Genomic DNA, 26,728 nt, shown 5'->3' on the forward strand with positions numbered 1-26,728 from the left:
ACAATGACATCAACGTCTTGAACCAGTTGCCTCACTTCAACGAAGTATGTCGTGGTAGAGGCTCGACCATCGAATTCACTGCCAATGGTCGACCTTATCATAAGTGGTACTAATTGGTTGATGGCATACCTGAGGTGGTATGTATTTTTGAATCATTCACTTGTCCAACGAATGCGAGGTTAGCTTTATTTGCTCAAAGGCAAGAGGTTGCGCTGAATGATGTCAAGTGGACATTGGTGTGCTGCGCGATATGCGATCGCGCTGGGCAATAGTGAAAGTCCCGACACATTTCTTCTTCAAATCTTGTATCACTGATATCATGTATGTCATCATTATCATGCATAACATGATAGTCGAGGATGAAGGTGAAGGAGTCACCAATTGGGACGATGAGGACGTTGGACCTAGCTCCTGTGTAGCCCAAGAGCCCCCAAATCGGGGTTTACCGCCCCAATTCAATGAGGTTCTTCGTGTACAGACTACAATGCGTGAGGAACAAGCCCATGGACAACTCCAGCTCGATATGGTCGTAGAAATTTGGTTCCATAATCGTTGAAGCTTGTTTATGCCTTTTTTAAAAAAATTTGTTTCTCGTGGCACTTTTTCGGTATCATGCATATTTTTAATATTGTGTGTTTGAATCTATATTATTTTGCTATTTTTATTTATTTTATAACCCAAAAATTAACAAAAAAACAGATAAAAATGGTGAAATATATTTGTAGTGTTCGGCATCACACATCCAAACTCCACATTATTATGATATTGTATGTTTTGGACAAAACGTTCATGATTTTGCTCTAGGGATACTTTTCAAAAGATCATATACTAATAAAGTTGGATAATCTATATATATGCATGCATCTGTTACTCTTTTTCTAACGTGGTACTATATTTTTGCATCCCCACAATGTTAGTTAGGGCAAATTTTGGAACTAACTTTAATTCAGATATTAGGACTGAAATTTGAAATGTGACGCAATAAGGAAAAAATGGAGAGACGAATTTACAGGTGCGGTGAGAAAGGAAAAATAGAGATTTTGTGATGAAACGATCTTATACACGTGTCGTTGGTGTGTATATATATTAGCAAGTATTTACTACTCCCTTGTTACATATCCATAAGCCTATCCACTCTCATACCCATTTTCTCCCAAACCCCACCCCTCTCCTCTCTTTCTCTCTCACACACAAACACACACTGTGGTCAGTCTTCTCACCAGTCTTTGTCCATAAAACCAAAACTGACATTCCTCAAACTTGAAGCCAAAAACCTTGGAAAATCGTAGAACAGTAATCATCCGACAAATCCTGTCTCTGCTACAGTAATGGCTCATCAATTTACCCAAATTCACCCAATCCCTACCTCTTCTTTTTAGATTCTACCAACCCAACCGTTGGGAATAAAAGATACCGTTTCCGATGGAATTCGCGGAGGAAGTAGGGGAGAGCTCCTCCCCGCCTCGGAGCTACTACGTCACCGCAAACAACGATGTCATCAGGAATGATGTTTACAATCGCCTTATTCACAATGGAAATGAGGAGGCGATTAGTAATCCTCATTTTTTCCACCTCTTGGAAGCTCACTTCAATCGCCTTCCTACAAGGTTTCTTCTTAATGTAGTATGTATAATACTATCAGATTTCTTAAAACTATCTTCTTCTCTTTATGCATTCAATCATAATTTGAGTTCGAATAATTCATTTACAGTTTTGGCGGTTTAGGGATTTCAGTTGTATATGGGAGTGTCATTCTTCTAGACTTTGATGTTCTTTTCCATTTTGGGTTGTATACATATTGTTTATATTGAGCTTCACACTTTCCAGATGCTTGGCTATGTGAATTGAGAGCCATGCTTTCACATTTAGGGCGGAAGGGAGATAGAAATTTCAGTTTGTGTGATTCTTCTATAGTTTGATGCTCTGTTCCATTTTTTGGGATTTATATTTAAGGTCGGGATTTTGTAGTTTATCTCGGGTTTAACATATACCTGCTTAGTTTGATTGTATGATATGTTCTCTTAGTTGCTGTTATGTCCAATCTGGTGCTGTGACTTTGATGATTTGATATTATTATGTGTTTCAGTTATGGACTGGATATCAATATGGAAAAAGTTGAAGATGTGTTGTTACATCAGAAGCTTCTTGCTAGTGCCGAGGATCCTGACAATCAACCTGTTTTCCACATTCGTTTTCTAGAGGTACATTTGGCATTCTTTATTACTCACTTCCATTCAAGAGTATTTGTAAGTGTTTGTGCATCCTCAGGAGTGTAACATTAATGGCTCTAGGTTTTGATGTTATTAGAAGCTTATGGATGCTGATTTTTAAATTGATTGACACAGAAAGAAGGGAATGGTGGGGGGCAAGGAAACTATTAGTGATTATGCAGAAAAATCTCATAAAAAAGTCAGAATGAATTTTGCGTTTGCATTCTTGATATTTTATGTTTTTCCAGTGACTTATTATTTTTTAAGTTGAGAACTAAAGACAGTATTGATATTTTGCTTGCTTTCCCTAACCGAGCATGAAAACTTTGAAAATGATGGGAATTGTATCTGGTACTATTTGTTATACCAGATACAAGATTACTTTATCATTGTTGTTCCTCAGAAAGGGGAGTTATCTGTGTTTCGTATTTGTCTGATAACTAGTCTGCAGAGTGTTCAAGGATAGTACGTTTGCTTTCGCAACTACTGCTTTATTGCCAATATCTTTATCATTCATGAGGACATTGGTCCACATCTCTCAAATTTGAGCCGTTTATCTGCACTAATTTAGTAATTTGTCAGCATTTCATTCATGATATGTATCTAATGTATAATCATTTTTTTACACTGAATAGAATTTTTGCACTAGAGATGATGATTTTGAGGGAGAACAGATTTCAAGTGCTCTCCCTGCCTCATTTCAAGATGATAGTGTCAATAATGGCGTCCTCCTGTCAAATGATAGGTAAGTGAGATTTTGGGTCCGTTGGTAATGATTTGATTATAGATTCTTTTTTTCCCGGTAAAGGCATGATCTTCCAGTATAATTTGCTTGGGAACAGGAATTCTGGGGGTGACAACGAGACTTTTTCTAAGCTTGAGGATCTGAATCTGGATGTTAGGAAGAATTCCAATGATGTAAACAAGGAAATTTCTCTTGAAGATTTTGCACTAAGGTAGTTTTGCAATCCCATTCATGATTTTTTCACTTCCACTTTTAGACTCTCAAAGAGATGAAACTTGCATTAGCATTTGGGATATTGTAGGAGTTAATGTAGACTTCCACCCATTGCTCGGTTATTTGATGGAGGGACAAATTGATCTAGATTGGAAACTTATGTTAAATGCATGGAGCTCGGCTTTTAAGAATTACGAGTGGTCAAACATAAATAGGGCTCGTTTTTGTTCAGCTGAATCTAGAATTCACTTGAAAACCATGACCTGGATCCAACTCAAGATCATATGAGATGGTTTAGGACCAATAGTTCGTGAGTTACTATTATCATTAATATACCAGGAAGATATGTAAAATAGATTCTTTCTTTTCCATCACTTTGATGAGCATTTCCTTCAAGTCAACTAAGTGGTAATAGGATGAATCCATGTGCATTGCAGGGAGGAAGCATCACTCTTACCAATTCATGAGATAATATTTTCAACTCTTGACAAGCCAAAACTTCTCAGTCAGGTAAAATTACAGGGTTATTGCTAAATATTCTTTAATTTTACCCCAACTATTTATTTTCTTGTGCCCAGCTATCTGCTTTGCTCTCTGATGCTGGACTAAATATCCGCGAAGCTCATGTTTTTTCAACAACAGATGGCTACTCCTTAGACGTATTTGTGTTCGATGGATGGCATTCTGAGGTATCTTGCTTAAGAGCTTGTGAGATGTGGCATATTTTATGTTGTAGGTTTTTTTAACTTCTGCAATACTATGATTAGGATACAGAAGGTTTATACAACATGATGAGAAAAGCAATTGCTGAGAGTGAGGTAATTATTATATTGTTTTCCCATAACAACACTTTGAAAGTTGATATGTTTAAATTCAGTGCCATTCTTCAGTATGTTATCATGCATTGGCTCTTACGGTTTACTCTTCATATGGTCATCTAATTATTATACAAGAATAGCATTATTGTTAATGGCTAGTGGTAAATGTTGCCTCACAAATCCCCTGCTTTCAATTATGAAGGGATCGTGGTCTGGTTCTTCGCGATCTCAGTCAATTTTGGAGGAAGCTATTGCTGCACAGAGAAATTCGGAGGATTGGGAAATCGATTGGAGATTGCTGAAGATAGGGGAGAAAATTGCAGCTGGATCTTGTGGAGATCTGTTAGTTCAATGCTGCTGCTCATTAGAATTTGTTGATTTATGTTAGCCCATTTTTTTCCTAGTGCTTATGTCTCTAGTATTCTCATTGACAAGTTATCGTGGAGTATACCTTTGCGAAGCCGTTGCTGTGAAGGTCCTAAAATCTGAGCATTTGAATAACTCCCTGCAGGCAGAGTTTGAGCAGGAAGTTGCTATTCTAAGGTGGTTCTAGTGTGTTTTTACAAAACCAGGGATCTTTATCCTAAATCTGCATTTAAATCCCTTTTATTGGAATGCAGACAGGTACAGCATGACAATGTTGTGCGTTTCATTGGTGCTTGCACAAAGCTGCCACATTTATACATAGTGACAGGTAAAGTGCTTTCAAGAAGAGTAGAGTGGCATACTTTAACTAGCTAGCTTTGCTCAATATTTTCGTTTCTATAACCATACTCTTCAGGGAGTTGAGTTTGCTAAATGGCTTCTTAACATATCTTGTTAAATTTACTTGGCATTCTTGTATTGATGGCTGAGTTTCCCTAAGATTTATTTGTCTCAATATCATTTCTAGAGTACATGCCCGGAGGGAGCCTTTACGAGTATTTGCATGAGAATCATTCTGCATTTAAGCTCCCGCAGTTGCTGAAGTTCGCAATTGACATCTGCAAAGGAATGGAGTACCTACATCATAAGAATGTTATTCACAGGGATCTGAAGACTGCAAATTTGCTTATGGATACTTCCAATGTGAGTTATTCATAAGAAATTAAAACTTTCAACCTTTTGTTTTTAAGCCCTTTTCCTATCTCTAGAGCCATGATTTGTTGATCTGTGCGATAATTTGTTTCAAGGTTGTTAAAGTGGCAGATTTTGGAGTTGCGCGGTTCCAGAACAATGGTGGGGTTATGACAGCAGAGACCGGAACATACCGATGGATGGCCCCAGAGGTACAAGAAAACACATACATGTGGCTTGACTTGGGTATTTATTTTATGTCTCTTTGATTTTCTCTTTCATTATATAGGTGATAAACCATCAACCATATGACCAAAAAGCAGATGTGTTCAGTTTTGCCATTGTTCTTTGGGAGCTTGTTACAGCCAAGGTGATGTTAAATTGTTGTTTGTATAAGCTTTCTAACTACTTGTGAAGAATTTTCAATAAACAAGTTCAAGGGCAAGGCTTTATTCATCCTTGCTTCCTTTTCTTTCCGTTACAGGTACCTTATGATAACATGACTCCTCTACAAGCTGCCTTGGGAGTGAGACAGGTCCGTTTCTGTGACATGCTATTGAATTGATCGAACATAGGAATATTGAATTCTCATTCAACAATGGCCTAATCCTTAGGCTTTGATTCTAATGTGCGTAGTTCAGTACTGACTTGGTGTTTCTTATACACTTGCTAGGGTCTTCGACCAGAACTCCCGATAAATGCACACCCCAAAATACTAAGCCTGATGCAGAGATGCTGGGAAGCCATTCCTAGCAAACGCCCTTCGTTCAGTGAGATCAGAAGTGAGATGGAGGCGCTCCAGCAAGAAGTAAATGTATGCGCTTATAAATTCATTCAACAAAACGACCTCATTGGTGAATAACGTGTTGCCAAATTTGCAGGATGCTCGAGATGCTGCACCTAATGGCTCCTGACATCTATCTACAATTGACACGGTTTGATACTATCTAAAGAGTAAGTGCTTCTTTAATTTTCCACATACTAAGGTAAATGCCCCTGATATATATTTATACATGGAACTGACACTCTTTGGGAACTTTGGGATAAGCATAAGTAAATTTGTAATATAAATCAAGTAGTTGGTATGATGCAGTTTTGGATAGGAAGCTAACACCAATTTCACTACCTGTAAACAAAGTGAGTGTTTTCCACTGTTTGAGGAATGCAAATCTCTCACAATATAGATTTCACAAACACTATTCATATCTATATTTGTTTTATTTTACTATTGAATATGGTTTATGTCCAATTTGAATGATGGATGAAACACCCCATATGAATCTGTGGTGATGGATGTGTGTAGTAATTTTTTCTACTACTATAGAAAGAAAATAGCAAATTTAATCTAATTTTGAATGTTGAATTAGATCCAATCTTCAAAGTACTATTTAATAACGTTTTAATTTTCCATTTGTTGCACAAGTTTAGATATATATTTAACATAAAAATTTAAAAATAATTTGAGAGCTTTCGAACATATTGTTTGAGTTGTCCGTGTATTGTCAATTTCAGCGTCAGATGTCTATTGCAATTTTTTACTTGTCACAACAAAAGATCAATATTTGGGATTTAAAGTGCAACTATCTTTTATGGCAGAGCTTTTATGCTCAAAATTTTAAATATTTACTATGTTTACACTATTGATTTAGTACACACGTAAAATGATTTTTTATGGCGTGCACGCATGCAATGATAAATTCTCTTGGATTTTTAAATTGAGCTACACACTATTATAATTTCACCAATCACGTACAATCGCACGTTACGTTCGCTAGTACAAAAAAAATTACTATAGGAATGCAACATCAACTTTATCCTTTTCAAGTAGTCAAACTTTCCTAATTTCCCAAATAGTGAAGGCTTTTACTCTTCAATGAAATGACACGAAATCAAGAATTCATAATTCTAGTTTGGGTAAAAAATAGTAATCTATATAAGGCCCACATGGAATTTAAGGCAATTGGAAAATGTTTTGGAATTTCAAAATGTAAGGGTTGTCTTTGGATAGTAACAATTTAACCATACGTCTTTGGTTGCAAATAGACGAATAGGAAATTAAAGATGATAGCTGCTCTTTCTTCTTTACTTACCCCAAAATTTTCGATAGCACAAATGCAACCAAGTTGTTAGGATATTTCTCCATCTTAACTAAAAAAATTTAAAACTATACTAAAACATTAACAAATTAAATTAGAGAAGATATTGGAAACAAATTAACAAGTCTTCTCAATGAATTTTATTTTGTAATTATAATATCCCAATTTGTTTAGATTTTTTTAACTGCACATGTACTCTTAACACATTTTTTATTGTTATTACCGAAATAATTATGAATGTATAGTTATAACATTCTTGATATATCGTATAAACACATACTCATTGTGTCATTTTAAAACTCGTTAGTCAATAAAATTGTTTTGTAATTGTAATATCCACGGGATTTCTCTTTCTTGTGGAATAAGAATAACTTTATTTCAAAATAGTTAGTCAATAAAATTGACAATCCGAAGTTATACTACTATAAATTTCAACACGGTTATATTTGTATATTTATACATATTTGTTATTTAGTCTTTTTTCTCCATGAACATTAATTGTCATGCAATAGGTCCACGTAGTCGATGTAGACTGTAGTCCAAATATTTAATATTTTACCAAACAAACTATTACTATTATTCAACATACACTACAAATTACTCCTATTGATTATGACTCAAATTAACTCCTGCAACAAGTCTTTTAGCTGGACTTTAATGTCTCGTCGCTTACTGGTAATATTGTGAGCTTAGTTAGTCATCACATCTAACTTCCATAAATCTTTGCTTCTTCAATGGCGTAACAAGGGGTGACAAATCGTGCGTGTTGTGTCGTTATCGTGTCGACACGATAACGACACGACACGATAACAACAAACACGAACACGACTCGTTAAGAAAACTCCAAACACGAACACGAACACGAGCCGCTACCCTCAGACACGAACACGACACGAACACATTAACAACACGAACCACTTCGGGTCAACACGACACGATAACAACACATACACGACACAACACGATAACAAAACAATAATAATAATATTATAATATATTAATATTATTTCTAATATGAAAATTTTAATTTTAATTTTAAATTTTTAAATTTTAAAATAAATAAAAATAAAATTAATATTATATATACTTAACGTGTAACACGAACACGACACGAACACGACACGAAATAATATTATAGTATACTTAACGTGTAACACGAACACGACACGAAATTTTCGTGTCCTTATCGTGTCGACACGATAAGGACACGAACTCAATAAGCTTTGATACATACCCATTAATTTCGTGCGGGTTCGTGTCGTGTTATCGTGTCGTGCCAAAAATTGTCAGCCCTAAGCGTAACGGTTTCAACATCACATCACTTATAGTTCATACTGAGAGTTCCAAGAAGGATCTTGGAAAGAATGACTCATTTTACTATTTTAGAACAATCGCGGGTTAAAATTTTCTTTATTTTTTATTTTTTCATTTTTGATAAGCAAATTCAAATTCCATTAAATCACTATACTCATATTCTATTATCAAACTTAAATATAAAAGTGAGATCCTCATTCCATTAACTTTTTATAGCCATTTTTCTTTATAGAGTCACAATTTCTTAAAACTCGTGATGAGTCAAAACATATCTTTAAATCGTGGATGAAGAGTATTATACATCATAAATATCAATTACAATTGTTTAAAAAATAGACGGAACATCTTTTAAGGTCCACGAACTTTGCCAAAGTATCATTTTAAGTCCGTGAACTTTGAAAATATCATTTTAGGTCCGTCAACTACAAGTTAATATCATTTAAAGTATTTTGAACTTTTCTGGACGAAAATACTCTTAATGCCTTCAAAGGGCAATTTGGACAATTCTTTCGCCACTCGTTTTGCATCAAAGACCTAGAGTCCAACAATTTTTTCTACTACTATTTAATTCAATTGCCATCCAAATTGAATTTAAATATAATTAAATTTGCCGTAAAAAATCTGTGTTAGTTTTTCAATTATTAGATGACCAATTATTCAGGGATAGTGAATTGAGACTTGATTTTTTATTTTATTTTTTCAATCTAAACTGCATTTTAAGAACTTACGTACTATAGGTGATTTGTCAATTACATTTGGTTTATTTGTATTGAAATTAGATAGCTATTAATTTGGATTGTCATTCGGAGTATTAATTATATGAATTTCAGAATGGAGATTAATTACCATCCAAATTGAATTTAAATATAAAAAATTGCCATTAAAAATTGTTGGACTCTAAGTCTCTGACGCAAGATGAGTGGCGAAAAAATTGTCCAAATTGCCCTTTGAAGGCCTTAAGGGCATTTTCGTTCGGAAAAAGTTCAAAATACCTCAAATGATATTAACTTATAGTTGACGGATCTAAAATGATATTTTCAAAATTCACGGACCTAAAATGATACTTTGGCAAAGTTCGTGGATCTAAAAAAATGTTTCTTTCAAATATGCGTTATTGTGGATATGACAAATCTTTGGCTATTTTGTTGTTTGTACGGATGTAGTCACTATATCAGTGCCTTCGGCAATTTTTGCTTTTGTATTTTGTCTAGTTTGTTGTTTTACCATCGATTCCTTGGTTCTCCATAGACATATTTTACTGAGTAACTTTTGTTACATAAAAGAGTAATTATAGTCCCAATTCTTTTACTCATTTTCTAGTTTACAATGTCATTTATTAATTTTGAATAAAAAACAAGACCTTAGTTAGCTACATTTGGTTTTTTGAATTACAATTGACTGTGGTACATAGGAAGTTAAAACAATTGCAACGACATTGTTTAAAGTGGCCGGATCAGCTTTAATTTAATTGAAAATATATTAGAAAAAATGCAACGGCGATGACCGACCGTGTAGTTTATATCAACTTTAATTTAATTAAAAATTGACTGATCGATCTTGTTATTACACTGATTTTAAAAGTCATGTTATAAACTAGACAATGCGTAAAAATGATATTGTTATATTGAATTAATCTTCAATATAGTATTCCTTAATTGCTTTGAATATTCAATATGATGGGTGTAGAAGGTTTACAAGTGGATTTGAACTAATGAGAGGTGAATATTTCTTCTTTTTGATCGTGTGACAAATTTCACCCTGCTTTCGAGAATTGAATTAAGTACTCCCGTATATTTAAAAGGTTTTCATCGGCAACTAAAAACAATGTGCTGTAAAATTGTAACACCCGTACATTTAATTTATGGGTAAGTAATCGTACTTTTCATGAAAGTTACATAATAGTACGATTAATTACCCATAAATTAAATGTACGGGTGTTACAATTTTTATGGGTAACTTTCATGAAAAAAAAATCCCTAATATGTAACTTTCATGAAAAAAAATCCCTGAAAATAACATCCATGCATGCCTTTTAACAGCCGTTATGTAATTAACTAGGAACCGTCATCTATATATAGTTCGAGAATAAAATTCCAAGTTACATTTATGCTTAGTAAATTCATCTAAATTAACTAGGAACCCTCATATAAATTACATCGATGGTCCTTATTTAATAGGAGTAGTAGGATAAAATTATTTTTATATGAGCCAGACCCTATAATACTAAGTAACTAGAAAAAAGATGACATGAAATTATATTTATTCAGGAATATGATCATGCATGAAAAACATTACAATAACAACAGCTCACACAAAAGAAACACACCATGCAACAACACTACATTACATATGAAATAAAAAGTGTCCCTTATTTTCACAAAACATATTAAGTAAAATTCCAATGTATCTCCCTCACTGCCTAGTAGTGAGGCGGCGGTGGGGACTTGTACTTGTAAACTGGTGGTGGTGGCGGAGGGGATTTGTATTTGTAAACCGGTGGTGGCGGTGGTGGAGGGGACTTGTATTTGTAAACTGGTGGTGGTGGTGGTGGAGGGGACTTGTAAACGTATGGTTTCTTCGGAGGTGGTGGAGGAGGAGGTGATTTGTACTCATAGTGCTTCTTTGGTGGTGGTGATTTGTATTCGTATTGCTTCTTAGGAGGCGGTGGAGGTGGTGGTGATTTGTACTCGTAGTGTTTTTTAGGACGCGGTGGTGGAGGAGGTGATTTGTATACGTAGGGTTTCTTGGGAGGTGGCGGTGGAGGAGGTGATTTGTAGTAGTAGGGTTTCTTTGGCGGTGGTGGAGGTGGTGGTGATTTGTAGACGTAGGGTTTCTTTGGAGGCGGGGGCGAGTATTTCTTCACCGGTGGCGGTGGAGAAGCATACTTATAATCATCGGCTGTGGTTTGGGAAGGGAAGCTAATTAGAGACACTAATACCACTAAAAGAGTGGTGATTAGTGAGGCCATTCTCTTCTCCATTTTTAATTTGGTTGTAATGAAATTTAACTTAGATTTCACCTCTTTAAATAGATTTAGATTTCACCTCTTTAACTCAAGCCTACGTCAATAAATTGCCTACATAACATACATTTTTCAACATTTGGAAAAAAGTACTACTACATATTTTAATATTAATCGGTGTGGAATGACTTAGTATACAAATTAAACAGGGAAACATTAATTCTATGGGTTTTTTTCTCACACGCATCAAAATCAACCGGCAACTTTGTCAACAATTAGCAATAATTGGAAATCTTGGGGTAGATCTTGATTAATTTAGGCTGATGTTTTTTTTTTTTACAGTTTAGAATTGTTCAAACGTCTTTTTAAATCAAGTAATTTGTTATGCAGGAAAAAAAAACATAATAATTGAAATTATGCTAATCGTGAACTATTCATAAAATTTAGTGGTATTTTATTTTGTTAAGTTTCTCTTGATATGAAGTAAATTATATATTCTTCGTTAATAACACTCCAATAATTTCTTGTTTGATCATTTTTGAATCAAAGCACGTAATATATCAACAACCAAGATATATAGTTGGTATTTGACAAAATAAGTAATATGAGTATTAAAACATAAGTTAAATATCGATTTGTTTACGTTGCGCGTAGGTAACAAAATAAGCTTGGATTTAGAATTGATAAAAAACAACACAGAAAGAAAAAACTCACAAACTTTAGTAATTAATCATATAAAATCAATTAAACTAAGTAAGTACGTACATATGAACTTGAATTGATCATAATATTATAAATAACAAAACTAATTAACTGTAGTTATCCTACTTGCCAGTTTTATAGTGTCGTCCACTTTCAAAATTGCTGGTAGTTGACAGAATAAGTAATAGGAGTATTAAAACTTAAATTTTAAATATTAAATTGTTTGCGTTGTGTAGGTAATATATTAAGTTTGGATTTTAGAATTCGATAAAGAATAAAATTTGAATAAAAAACTCAACAAACTTGATTAATTATCATAAATTCAGTAAAACTAATTTTTGTGCCTGAATATTTTATTAAAATAAAATAAAAACTAGTAGTACTTAATAATATTCCTAGACGGTAAAATTATTAACTATGTATATACAGTATGATATTGATATGGGATACTATAATATTAAAAATAGTAGTACCAAGATTTTTTTTTTCTCTATATAAACGTACCTGTAGTGCTGGTGACTTGAAGTCAACAAAGAATACCTAATCTCAGTAGAATAATTCAATTTGTTAAAGGTGCAGTCTATTTACGTACCTTTATTTCTGTCATGTAATTTAATGCATTTTTATTTTCGCTATATATTTTTTTGAATTTTAATTTTACTAATTCTTATCTCATCTAGAATATTTTTGTTCGGTGGCATCAAAGCTTGACTACGATAATTATTAATCAAAATTTCCGAGATCAAAGTAATGTATTTGAAAGTGTAAATTACTGTCATAAAGATAATTTGAGAAGCTTTGCAACTTGTATGTTTTATAATAGGAACCGTTTATATTGGAATCTTTAAATTTTATCAAAATTCATTTCGCTGTGTCTGATTATTTATTAATCATAGGTAGTAAAACTGGCTATATTATCATGATCCAATCAGAAGCTAGTTGCCCAAATAATTTCTTCTTCTCGATATAATTGAGTCAATTGACACTTTCAATTAAAATAGTTGTGTCAGCAGACAATTTCAGCAAGGTCACTTTTCTAATTGACAATTTCCTTAATTAGGTACGCATTCTATTAATTTATTTTGGGAAAAGGAGGGAAAATAAAACTCGCACTTATACTTAATTTTGAGTTCCACCTTTATTTTATCTCCTTATCTTTAAACAAGAAATTTCATTGGTTTTTGTTTGATGTTTCTTATTTTCACTCCCATAAGAACAAATTATATGGAGTAGTATATAATTTTTTCTCTACGAATAAGAGAGGAGATCAAACTGTATATTTGTAGACGTTTTATTTCATTAATTTTAGTCCATGATTTTCATTTCATTGGGAGAATATGTTGTTAAAATATATAAAAAACTTTTTGTGTTTGTTCTATTTACTTGTATTCATATAAAATAATTGAAACTTTGTGATGGATCCATGAAATGAAATATGAAAAGTTAGAAATGAAAATAGAAATGTAAAGTTACCAATGACACACATCCACACCCACACAATGACATCCAACCAACTCGTAGATTTTCATGATCAAAGAGCTAAAACTGTTTCGATATCTTAAAATAGAAATTAGTACTTCGTGTATATTTATTCAATAGAATAAAATTATCTTGGAAACACTTTAATGATTATTTTAAAGTGGATGGGTAAACTACTCTGTATTGATATTTGTTTTATATTATATAGCACTATTCAGGAGTATCTAATTTTCAGTCAATAATTTCCCACCGTTAGTTTTCATATCCTCCAATTTAAATCATCTTGTATTTATTTAGCCAATTGATATTTCATTATTGTCGTACTTTTGGGAAATATCCTTATTAGCTTCTTTGATAACAATAATCCAAGCTAATTTTCAGTTAATTTTAAACTTATGTACCTTCTTATTCTTTAAATTTTTTATTTTATATTTACTTGTCTCACTTCAATTTTGCATCATTTGATAGTATTATATTTATAATTAGCTAGATCTCACAGTTTATTAACACATTCCATAATTTACTACATTTGTTATAAAACTAGTAGTAATATATAAAATGGATACTCATATTAATTTTATTAATTTGTTTGCTAACTATTCTTCATATGTGTAGCATGTATCGATTCAAATTGGACATTTAATGCGAGGAAGTAATTTGTATGGAGTACTACTATTTAATTTATTTATCCCTTATTTGTTTTCCACTTGATGACCAAGGAGGGGACTGCTCATTCTATCAGGAAATTTTATTATTTCCACGTGTACAAGTGGACTGAGTAATTTAAAGAATAAATTAAACGTTGACGATGTGTTCATTAACAAGCCATGAAGCCATAATAATGATATTATGGAGCCGGCTTGCAAACAAGCCACTTGAATCAAATTTTAACAAAAATTCTAGTGTATGTAAAGAAGCTTATATATTAATGAAACCAGTTTAGTCTATATATTTATTACTCCATGAAAGTAACGTAATTCAATATTTATGTTATTTGTCAATTTTTTAAATATATTTCAAATATATATAAAATTTAAAATTCCTATAAATTAGATTTTTGATTTATTAATAGCTGTGGACTTAGTACTACTACTACTTAATAGACAAAATTTGAAGTTCTGTTTATTTCATCACTGCTAGTAATATATATGGAGCAACTTTTTTTACGATATACGGTACGTATGTAAACTGTAATCCACTAAAATCAGAAGAAAAGGCTTCGTAATATTGAAAATTGTGAATTAACTTTATACTCGTCTTCCACCGATATATCTGTTATTCTAATGTCTAATATTTTCATCATTATAATTTAGCTTCGTATATTTATGGATTAGACGTTTATTAATTTTCACTGATCAGTACTATTTAATACTAATAGAAATCGATTTAATAGAGAGAGAGAGAGAGGGGGGGGATTGAGAAAAGTAGAAAAGGAACACCTTTTATAGAATTGATGAACAATATAGCAAAATATGAAATTACAGAAAGATGGGAACATTTTGCGCTAAACATCAAACAAACACACAAAATAAAATCTGGAAAGAGCGTCTGCCTTTGGCTTATTTTCTAATAATATAATTTTCCTCATTTAATTTTTCTTCTCCTCATGCATGGATCCATCTCTTTCAGTCCACAGCCACGTTGTCTTATTCAGACATTCCCATTTCCTGCATAGGTAATAAATTAATCCTTTCTTAAAACATCAGCTTTTTTAAAGATATACTCTATTATCTTAATTTATGGTAAAAGCAACTTACATTGGAAATGCGCTGATCAGTAGTGGTGAGGAGGAGGTGGAGATGAGTAGTAGTATGGCTTGTGCTCCGGCGGAGGAGGAGATTTGTACTTGTAGACCGGGGTTGGCGGTGGTGGTGACTTGTATTTGTATACAGGTGTTGGTGGTGGTGGTGATTTGTACTTGTAAACTGGAGTTGGTGGAGGAGGAGACTTGTATTTGTACACTGGGGTTGGGGGTGGGGGTGACTTGTACTTGTAGACGGGTGTTGGTGGAGGAGGGGACTTGTACTTGTAGACTGGAGTTGGGGGAGGAGGAGACTTGTACTTGTACACCGGGGTTGGGGGTGGGGGTGACTTGTACTTGTAAACTGGGGTTGGTGGAGGAGGGGACTTGTACTTGTAGACTGGAGTTGGGGGAGGAGGAGACTTGTACTTGTACACCGGGGTTGGGGGTGGGGGTGACTTGTACTTGTAGACGGGTGTTGGTGGAGGAGGGGACTTGTACTTGTAGACTGGAGTTGGGGGAGGAGGAGACTTGTACTTGTACACCGGGGTTGGGGGTGGGGGTGACTTGTACTTGTAAACTGGGGTTGGTGGTGGTGGTGATTTGTATTTGTACACCGGAGTTGGGGGTGGTGGTGATTTGTACTTGTACACGGGTGTTGGTGGGGGAGGAGATTTGTACTTGTACACGGGTGTTGGTGGTGGTGGTGACTTGTACACGTAAGGGTGCTTAGGTGGCGGTGGGGATGAGTAGTGGTATGGAGGTGGAGGGGAGTGCACTGGCGGTGGCGGGGACGAGTAGTGGTAAGGAGGCGGGGGAGAGTGCACTGGTGGCGGTGGGGACGAGTAGTGGTATGGTGGTGGGGGAGAGTGCACCGGCGGTGGCGGGGATGAGTAGTGGTATGGTGGTGGAGGAGAAGTGTAGTAGTAGTTAGCATTGGCTATTGCCGGCAAGAAGATGGCAAGAGCTGCCACCACCAAAGTGGTGGTGAGAGAAGAAGCCATTTTTGCCTTTGTTCCCATCTTTAGGATTTTGGAGTTTGTTGGTGTTTCTACTTCACCACTTCCACCCCTTTTTATAGCTTCGGTTTAACCATTGTTAATTTTATTTTTATTAGGTGAATTGAGAAAATCTGGGTGATACTTTATTTAATTGTTTAAGTTAATTTATTGATTGGCTGTCGATAAATTATTTTATAAATTGACTAGGAATAGTTTATGAAAGTTCCTTGCGTTTGTTTGTTAGTTAGTGACATTTCCAATAATTCACACGGAAAAGTCTTCACATTCTTCTTTTTATACATATATCACTTGCTCTATTTTATTTTCTTTATTATGCATATTCGGAGTATGTACTAGTACTACTATATTATGAGATTAGATATTCATAGTTGAGCATATACATCGTTGAAAATAAAATTGAAGGGAAATTTGGCTGATCATGTAATTTAACTAAATATGTGGGAAGGGGGACCAAATTGCCAGTGGGTCGTGCTATTCATATTTGCAGGAATTTTCTCCATGGAATAATGAGAAAAAAGTTTAAATTTAAACAGCTTTGTACTTCCATTTCTTTTTATCAATATTAATTAGCGGAATAATTCATTTCGGGATTATTCTCAAAATCATCCTTGCTTAAAAGATATGTATATTGATAATTATAACCCTATACTAATTTTTAGTATTGTCATAGAGCAATCAATATACTAGCTATATATTGAGTGAAATTGATCATATATAGATTTTTTTTATGCATAAAGAGTCGGCTCAAGCCATCTTGGCGAGCAAGAAGTCCAAAACAAAAACAGAGCTGAAAAATAGACAAAAGATACAAACAAAGAAGCTAATCTAATCTAAAGGAAAAGCCAACAAAACTAACCTACCAGAAAGCTAACATGAGCAGCCCCTATCACAGAAGCAAACCACCATGCAAAATGAGCCAAGACTCATCACAAGCAGCTACAAAAAGAACAGAAAGCAAAATACCCACAAAAACATTTGTAGGAGGAAAATCAAAAACCAAGCCAAAGTTAAAAGAGTCATGCTCTGTACCTCAATCTCTGATTATTCCTTGCACTCGTCCACTCCCTTATATCACCCAGGTTATAAAACAAATATCCCGACGACAATGCAAAATCTGGGCACCATCCTTTATAGCCCACTTCCAAGGTGCCAAAAAAATCTTTCTCTTTTCTCAAACTCCCAATTGGGTTCAACATCATGGAACACAATCTTGTTTCTTATTCCCCACATAACCCACAAGACAACGTAGAACATGGAAATCCAAATTGTCTTATCAAATCCTCTAAAGGGAGTATCACACCAAGATTAAAAAAAAAACACGTCATCGGCTCTTTGGGTATGCAAAAGGACATACTCCATCGATTGTAGCAGTAATGCCATAGTCCACACCGAAAGAATAAATGTTCAGTGGTCTCTAGTTCTTTTTTGCAAAAGGCACATCGATTGTCACCAAGAGTTTCTCTTTAGTGTTGAGTCTTCCTTGCAGGATGAATAAGTGCAGTTGTGCTCATTGTGAACCATAAATGCCTTGGAATATCAAAAGGCAAACGTGTTTTTCTTGAATTTCTAGTGTTGGTAGTTTTTCTACAATTAATTAAAGTAAGCTTTTACATTTCAAGAATTAGTTAAGTTAATATTAGAATTATGTCGTCTTTTAGAATCCATTATTAGATAAAGTGAAAGTGGAATGCTTTTTCTTTTGATATAAATATACGATTTGTCTCCTTTAGAGTTTTTGTGGCCAAACATAATGTACTACATACATGAAAAAAATTGGTCTTGTTACATGTCCGCGTTATTCTTTTCATATTTCTTTAATACATTTATTGAGTTATTGGTATTAATTATTTTCCGCATGTAATCTACATAAATGTGGAAACAAAGCGATCAAAATAAAATCACATATTTCAAATTTATATATGCAATAACTGTTCGAGCATAAAATCATTCTAGTTCTAGTTTGGTTTCAAACCTTCATTTTTAGTTTATGTTTCTTATGGTCGAAATGAGAATGTGTTTGCACAAATTTTTAATTTAAAAAAAAGTTGTGCTTAGTGATTTACTAATAAGGTGGGGTGGCTTTTCTAAATTTGGGGGTGATGCGACGGAAAAAAATAGTGTTTATAGTTTCCTTACTATTGTATGAGGCTTAAAACTCTAAAATAAAAGAAAATAATAAAATGGAAATATGAAATAAAAGATTTTAAAATACAATAACAAAATTCGGAAAACAGTAAAATGACGTTCTCGGAGTGTTCAGTTCTACCCTTTAACCTGTTTTGCAAGTCACGTGCGAATTTAAAGTAATTTAGAGTGTTCAGTTCTATTCTTTAACCTGTTTTGCATGTCACTTGCGAATTTGAAGTGATTTTAAGGTTGTAACCTTTTCAACTTCGTCGACTCGAAAAACTAATTACAAATTGATTAGTTGGTCATATAGGTCCTATGGATAATTGGGATGCTTGGAATCTTGAATGCCGGTTAATATTATATTCTCACACTTTCATGACATTCGATTTAACTAAGATATAAGGCTATTGATCAATATTGATATCATTACAAAGATTAGGTGTATTATGTACCAAATCATATTAAGCTTCTCACTCCCGCAATAAAATAATAATAAGGTCAAAGCTTGATTAATAAACTACGCTTACAATAATAACCGAACATATCCCATGCTTGACTAATTAATCATAAAATAGTAGAATAGCGTTTGATAATGTATTGAATGTTCTACTGCAATTTATATTATATACGTAATTAAGTCTTACATAGTGAAAATATTTTGACTGTGACGCATATTTGGAATTCATGGGTGAAATTTCCACATATGACAGAACTGATATGCTAGCTAATTAGTTGTAGATTAAATGATTAAATAAACAAGGTGATGTATTGAATGACGTTGAAAGCAGCCCTTTTTTTCTAATTAGAAGAATGCAAATGATATTAGAGTAGGAAAACAGTTTCACTAAAACAATCAATTTTATCGACAGATCATTTTTTACGATAAATCGCAAAAATCCATTAGCTTTTTATCAACAGATTATTCGGTCAGCAAAATTCTACCCTGTAATAGTTAATACAGTGTCCGATTGGTGCCAACATATTATCAACAGAAATTTCCATTGGCAAATTTCATATAATCATATTTTAAAAAGTTTAATTGAGGAAATATATTTCCCTCACTAAACTCAAAGGTGAATTTGACGCGAAACATAAACACTAGCGTTTGTCGGAGATCTGTTAGAAAGTTTACCAATAGACAATCTGTCGAACACTGAAAAATGTATATGATTGAATGGTTGAAAAAAGGACATTGAAGAAGATTTGTGTGTTAGGTTCTAATTTACGAAATAAATGGTGTAATTGTGTTTTTAATTGGAATATTTGCACGTTCATCCAAAAACATCCCTTTTTGTAACATGATTGCATTCAATAGTCAATGCTTATTAGATCATGTATGCACGTTAAATTTAATTTTATGAGAGCAAGATATTTTTCTAATTAAATGTGATAATCCTAAGAAGAGGGTGTGTGAGTTGTAAAAAAAATATCTTCATACTATTCTGTAAAAGAATTAGGGCACTTAATAAGCTCACATGGATCTTTTTAATTTGAGAAGATTTTCTAAATTTGAAAAGATTTATGTAAATTATGTGTGTGTAATATTATTTATTTGTAGTCATTTGTTGATATCATACAGAATATACAAACTTCATACTGCGTAGTTTGTTGTAATGTGGTACTCCTACAATGGAAATAGCATAGTAATATTACAAAAGCAATTACTTCACCTTACTTAAATACTATGTCTGCATATGAAAATGGGAAAACTTAAATCATAATATTTCGTTTAGTAAACCCACACTCTACCAATTTACCAATAATACTCAATAATGATAATGTTTTTTCGAATTTTAATTCGATTGTATACTATGCATACATGGTAGATCTCGTGTGAATAGAGGGGGTTTGCTCTTAAGCCATTATTTTTGACCAATTTTAATAGTATTCATTTTCACTAATTAACTAGCCGCTGATTGTAATTCAGATATGTACGCTACAAAAAGTTTATCTATTAAAGAACACAAAAAATTGAGACGCAATTACTTGCGTTTGAAAATTTTAAAAATAACAATAATTTAGGACGCAACAGAAAGCATTTCTAAACTAATAACAATTTAATTTAACATTTTTCTTTTTATGATGCTTCTATTTGCGTTCTCTAATTTTAGTTGGGAGACTAACAATAAAAGTATTTTTTTAAGCGTTTGGGGTATATTTGAAAACACGAATTAACGTTCTTAATAGCATTTAAAACGTCCTTAACGATATTTTCTGTTGTGGTGATAAATTGTTTAAGATTTAAAAAATAATTCATTCTCATTTATCAATGTGACTGATTGTTTATAGTTGGAGTTTACAATTATTAGAATTGAATTTGATTTCTGCATTGACTGATTACATTAATTACGCTTGATTTAATTTCTTCATGTTTCTTTGCTTTGATCCAACACAAATATCAGTCTACATTCATTCTTTAAAATAATCTTAGTAACATAACATAAATCAGAACAATTAAGTAGTACAAGTGCACGAGATCTTTCGACAGCTAATCGATACTCCAGGATCGAGGCATTAGTCATCTACTTCAGGTAGATAAGATAAGTGAGAGTGCACGATCTGTTGCTGCCTAAGCATTTATATCAATAGAGCTTTGGCTCTCGTCTTGTAAAAAAAGAAAAGAAAAAAAAGTAGTATAAGGGCACCATAATTAAATATGTAATTAGCAGTGTATTGCTGAAGAAGTAATTGATTAGTGAATTGAAGATGAAAGCGAAAGATCCAAACATCGACTTTTTAGCAGTATATGTGTATGTAGAGCTGTAATTAAGACAAAATATGAAAACATTAAAGTAATTAAACATCAATCACTTTTACAAGGATTAACACGAAATTTAATTTCCTCCGTTTGACAAAATAAAGCATCCAAGAAAAAAGGACATTGATTCTTGTACAAGTAATAAAGCATCATCGACCGACAGGCTCTTCAATTTAATTTAGATTCTGCATTCTTTTTTAGTACTTAATTGATATTGGATCCAATAAAACTTCTAAATATGCCATTATAAAAAATTTTAAAAATTTATATGAACACGATGTATATATTTTACTTGCCTCATTGTGCTTGTATTGTCACTCCACTTGAATCTATATATATCGATAACTAATTGTTGAAATTCAGTCAAATTCTAATTAGATAATGAAATTTGGTAAAATTCTCTCATATCATAGTACGTTTAAAAAAATTGTATTGTAAATGATGAAGTGATAAAATTAAAATTTAGTCAAATTCTAATTAGATAATGAAATTTGGTAAAATTCTCTCATACACGTTAAAAAAATTGAATTGTAAATGATGAAGTGACAAAATTATTTAACTATCCAACAACTAATTACGAGCAAACGTAGAAGTGTACAATTTTGGCGACGTGAATGAAATAGTGGTACAAATGTGTTAATGTCTCAATATAAATAACTAAATGACGTTACAAAATAAAAACTATGCTGTAATAAATAAATAAATTCATTTCTCCACACTATAATAACCTATATGTTGTCGGTTGTCTCCTCCATGCTCCATGTTGCTACCTACCCACCGCTTTCATGAATTTTTTTTTCTATCAACGCAACTTCAATTTTCTTAGATTTGGATGAAGGAAAATTGGAAAATTTTAAAGTTCAAATTTATCATTTAAAATTATCAAAAGTTGTAAAATAAATTGAAAAATAACTTAGTTTTTGTGATTATATACTTAACTCAGTTTTTAATAATATCAGCGTTAGATTGCCTTAATTAAATATTTATATTTCTAGATGCAAGGATAAAGACTATGGAAGCCCTAAAGCCGTAATTGACTATTTAGGGTAAGTTAGGCAAATGTTTAATTAGAGATATCATAACTTTACATGATAAATTAAATTGAAATTGCAAAAGTTGAAAGAGAAAGAAAAGGATGGATGATCCACCAAATCCACTTTTTTTCACGAATTCATGAAGTGATTTCACACGTACTCCATTTTTTTCATTTTAAAGTACAATTAAATGATGGGAGAGTACTCGTAATTTTTTTTTTTCAAAAAATTGAAATTGATGATGATAATGATGAGTACTTTAGCGAGTAATGATTTTATGTCGAATAAAAAATGATTTTTCACATTAAATCCCTAAAATCTGTACATCATTAGAATTACAAGTTGAAGATCATTACTATATCTTTAAGACAAATTATATAAGATGTGAGCCATGTAGTAGACAGTATGTATATTGCCCATAAATCGTCCAAGTTCAATCATTTTTTTTATCAATCTGAGAATTTTAAAAGATACTAGTAGTCAACTAGTATATCATAATTTTCACATTAATATTGTTTAAACAGCTGAGCATTTTATCTAGTATACTTATTTTTGCACTTATCACATCATACATAACTCCCCCATATCCAAGATTAGAAGACATTTAAGAAAAAAGTATCAAAATTATGATATAATCAATCATTGTTGAAACTTATGAAAATGATTAAATATTGAATAACTTAATGATTTTCTGATTGCCTAAATATTATTTATGACATTAGAATGGTCAGTCTAAAATTATAAACTTTCCAAATACTATTGATGAGATGGTTGTCCTCTTAATTACCATTTGTTAGTCCACCTTCAGTTCTCTTATTTATTCACAAGTTAAAGAATTAATTAAAGACTTCTCTAACAAACATGACAATATTAGTAAATAATTGCAAATATTCGAGTTGTGTTTTAGCATAACATGGGCGATGATAAACTTAAATCGTGGAGATGGAATACTGTTTAATGGTAATTTTATACTATAAATTGCGGAAAATTGGTCGACATTGAGAGCGACCAAATTCAAGGTTTGTTAGGTGCAAAAAAGGAGCTATCATCAATGATGTAGTTTGTCTCTCTATATAATTCAACTAATTAACACATTTAAATAGCTAATTAACCTACTAGCAAGATTATATTTAAAATTCGAATTTTAAGGAGTATTTGAATTCAACTATGCGTGCATACCTTTGTATAAACATTTTTTTCACATATTACTATCATATAAGTCGAGATTGAGGGCATCCGCGTCACGCCCCCCTTGAACGTAATGCTCGTAGAACGCGTTGCAAGCTCTTGGGGTACGGGCACTTAGGCATCACTAATGCAATTAATAAAAATTTTAGAAATGAGATCCGTGAATGAAAACATCATTATCATGAAAAATGAGATCCATGAATGAATACATTATTATCTCATAGTACTTTAATTAGTGTTTTTTTTATTATAGGCTCTCTCAATTTTACTAATAAAATAAAACTGCGTAAAATCTTATGCTGAATAGAAAATGTTTCATCTAAAGTGGGACATAGTACTTAAATAATGTCGATTTTAATGTAATAGACCATCATTTTCAATCAAGTATTAAGAATTTTCGTCTTGTTTTGCAGCCTGGAAATTTTCATTGACCTTAAGGTTTAATTAATTTTGTCACAATTATTTATATCGGCGAAACAAAAAAGAAAATAGAGGTAAGTATATTTTCTTTTTTATTGAATATATTTGCTCTCAGTGGTTTCCACGTACTCTAAGAAAATAGACAGATTTTATTTTTTTGTCACTGAATATGATATATTGCATTTAAAGATGGAAGGATAATGTCTAATTATTGTTGCATATGCGTTGAAGTTACCTAATTTTTTTTGAATATGATTGATTAATATCATGTGGGGCTTATGATGAGACTTTAATTTATAGGTATTAACTTTATTAATTATATAAAATAAATAGGGTTTTAATTGTTGTAAAATTTATAAAATTAATGATGTTAATGATAATTTTTAAGTTATCTGTATCACACTAAATATTTAAAACAAAAACAAATAGTATCAATATGAACTTGCGGATATTGCTAGCTCACATAGTATTGCCTAATACTCCATTAATCTATAATTATATACGGAGTATTACAGAAAATTAATTTTTCTCGTTCTAATATTATCCTATAATTATATACGGTGTACTTGGATGTAATTTAATTATATTATGTTAGTACATAGTAATTTACTTTTTCTCCACAATCCGCTAATATCCCTTTTTTATGTTTGAGACTCATTAAATTTCAGAAGCATGCATCTATTGAAAAAATTATAGTAATGAATTATTATGAACTTTTTGATGGTCCAAACAATGGAAGAAAATAAATCTCTAGATTTTACCTCTAACTTTACACATTGGAAAAGTAACAAAGCGCCTTACTTTTTTATTTTTCTGCATGCAGGTTAATTAGAATAATTGTGTACTACTTGAGACTTCTAAGTCTTAAACTGTTTCTGATTGATTGACGAGTAGTACATGATAATTTTCAACAATTTACTAATAATTGGTGATTACTGATTAGGTATATTCAAAGGCTAGTTGATTATTACTCGATTTTGTTGATGATGAAAGCACCTAATAAAAAAAATATAAACATTATTAAAAATATAATTGTTTTAATTCATGTTCAAACGCATCGTTAATCATGATCAGTCATGTAGAGACTTAATATTGTGATTTGTATCTATAAATATGTCACGGAATATGTCTACAATATGGACGACAGTATAAATGGAACTATTTATATATTTTATTTCATATTTATCCTCCACAATTCAAAATCTAGGTAAAACATAATATTTCAGGTCATTATAGAAGAACTACTCCAATTTACTCTTTAAATTAGTACTCCATATAAATGGTCTTACATTAATGTAAGACGAAAACATCAAGAATATTCGCTTAATTTACTCTTTAGTTATTATTAAAATCGGGAAATATCTTTACAGTTATAATTCTTTACTAATATATATAGAGTAGTGATATAGGACAATCACTACTTAAATACGTAATTAAAGAACACAAATTTAGTTCACTATAAAAGCAATTTAGTTCACTAGCTATAAGACATTTTTGTTCACAACCCAATTTTGAAAACACAAAGTGAACCAAAATGCCATTATAGTGAACTAAATATGTCACGGAGTAAATATTTCACTATAAATTATAATGAACTAAATCTCTCTTATAGTGAACAAAAACAATTATTATAGTGAACTAAATCCGTGTTAGTTATGCATTTAAGATTAGTTATACTTTTATCTATCTCGTATATATTTTATTCTAATTAAAATATCTTCCAAAGTCAGTAGATCTACTCATCTACTTACCATACCGCGTGCTATACATAAAATTAAAATTAATAAAACAACATCATTTCTTTAAAACAATAAAATAAACTACTACTAGTCATCTTGAAAGAAATAGATACAAACTTTCTTATAACAATAAATCATGTAGTATGTATTTTTTAAAAGTGTTTCATGTCTGATTTGATTCCTTCCAAAGTCTATGATTAATTACACGAATATTTCAAGTGTGGGAAGCCACCACCAACATGCAGATCATACACATTTCCTCACAATTTCCCCTCGTCAAAAATATGGAATATGTCACTGAGATTCTGCATTGTATTAATTATTATCATACTATAAACATAACAATATATATTAATAACAAATGTTTTTAAGACTCTCGAACACGTAGTAATCTCTATGTGACTCAAATCTTCGATCTAGAGGAAAAACGTATTACCATGACTGAGTTGTGCTTCGTTGCTAATTCATTTAGTTGCTATTATTCCATAAGTTTGCCTAGCAAATTAGCCAGCGTGAAATTATTTGTTTCTAGGATCCAAGTTGAGAAATTTAATTCAATTTTTGAATATCTATTTCTTAAGGCAATTATTTTGTATATTATAAAAAAATAGAAAACCCGAATTTAGAATGTGACAATCACGTTGGTATCGTATTCCAATGTGCATTGCAGTTGAGAGGAGACTTCAGACTTGTAGGTTGTAGCCACATTCTAATAAATCGTAATTAAATAATTAATAAGTTAAATTGTTAATGAATTAAGTAAATGATTTGAGAGGTTATCACATTTGGTCCTTTTTATTTAAGAAAAATGTTCCTCACCCTTTTCTATATTTCAACCTTCCAAACTGTGCTTATTTATCCAAAAATTACTCCATTTTTTTTCTAGGTACAGGGAATAATATGTTTCTGCTAAAGAGAACAGTGCCGACTTTACCCACATAAATGACTATTGATCCAAATCCATTTGGATTAATGGGTTTGAAACAGTTGGATTTGATGAGATTATCAATTTAGGTAAAGATTTTATTATTTCTTCCTGTTTTTAGGCCTATTAATTTGGATTCGGATTTTAATGAGCTTTACATTGAATTTAGCCCAAAT

General features: G+C 32.1%; 3 protein-coding genes across 6 annotated transcripts; 1 reads left to right on the forward strand and 2 right to left on the reverse strand.

The window, feature by feature from the left end:
• Nucleotides 1–1,130: 1,130 nt before the first annotated feature.
• Nucleotides 1,131–6,275, forward strand: LOC125217872 (serine/threonine-protein kinase STY46-like). Of its 4 annotated transcripts, XM_048119442.1 has the most exons (17): nt 1,131–1,607; nt 2,087–2,201; nt 2,846–2,955; nt 3,053–3,166; nt 3,606–3,678; nt 3,747–3,857; nt 3,936–3,986; nt 4,189–4,328; nt 4,422–4,529; nt 4,607–4,680; nt 4,879–5,054; nt 5,159–5,254; nt 5,332–5,412; nt 5,527–5,577; nt 5,716–5,856; nt 5,924–5,996; nt 6,136–6,275. In XM_048119442.1, the coding sequence occupies exons 1-16, from the start codon at nt 1,423–1,425 to the stop codon at nt 5,954–5,956; spliced, it is 1,659 nt and encodes a 552-aa protein (XP_047975399.1). In that variant the 5' UTR covers nt 1,131–1,422; the 3' UTR covers nt 5,957–5,996; nt 6,136–6,275. The 4 variants fall into 4 exon arrangements, with proteins under 4 accessions (XP_047975399.1, XP_047975401.1, XP_047975398.1 ...); XM_048119444.1 differs by having other exon boundaries at nt 1,131–1,623; nt 5,924–6,275; XM_048119441.1 differs by having other exon boundaries at nt 5,924–6,275.
• Nucleotides 6,276–10,428: 4,153 nt separating this feature from the next.
• Nucleotides 10,429–11,432, reverse strand: LOC125221357 (extensin-3-like). The gene is made up of 2 exons (XM_048123477.1): nt 10,947–11,432; nt 10,429–10,458 (listed from the first exon to the last, which is right to left on the reverse strand). The coding sequence occupies exons 1-2, from the start codon at nt 11,430–11,432 to the stop codon at nt 10,429–10,431; spliced, it is 516 nt and encodes a 171-aa protein (XP_047979434.1).
• A 3,586-nt stretch (nt 11,433–15,018) lies between these two features.
• On the reverse strand, nt 15,019–16,391 carry LOC125219051 (extensin-like). Its single transcript, XM_048120909.1, has 2 exons — nt 15,353–16,391; nt 15,019–15,262 (listed from the first exon to the last, which is right to left on the reverse strand). The coding sequence occupies exon 1, from the start codon at nt 16,356–16,358 to the stop codon at nt 15,369–15,371; it is 990 nt and encodes a 329-aa protein (XP_047976866.1). The 5' UTR covers nt 16,359–16,391; the 3' UTR covers nt 15,019–15,262; nt 15,353–15,368.
• Nucleotides 16,392–26,728: the final 10,337 nt, after the last annotated feature.

The sequence above is a fragment of the Salvia hispanica genome, chromosome 4, assembly GCF_023119035.1.
Source record: "Salvia hispanica cultivar TCC Black 2014 chromosome 4, UniMelb_Shisp_WGS_1.0, whole genome shotgun sequence".
NCBI lineage: Eukaryota > Viridiplantae > Streptophyta > Magnoliopsida > Lamiales > Lamiaceae > Salvia > Salvia hispanica.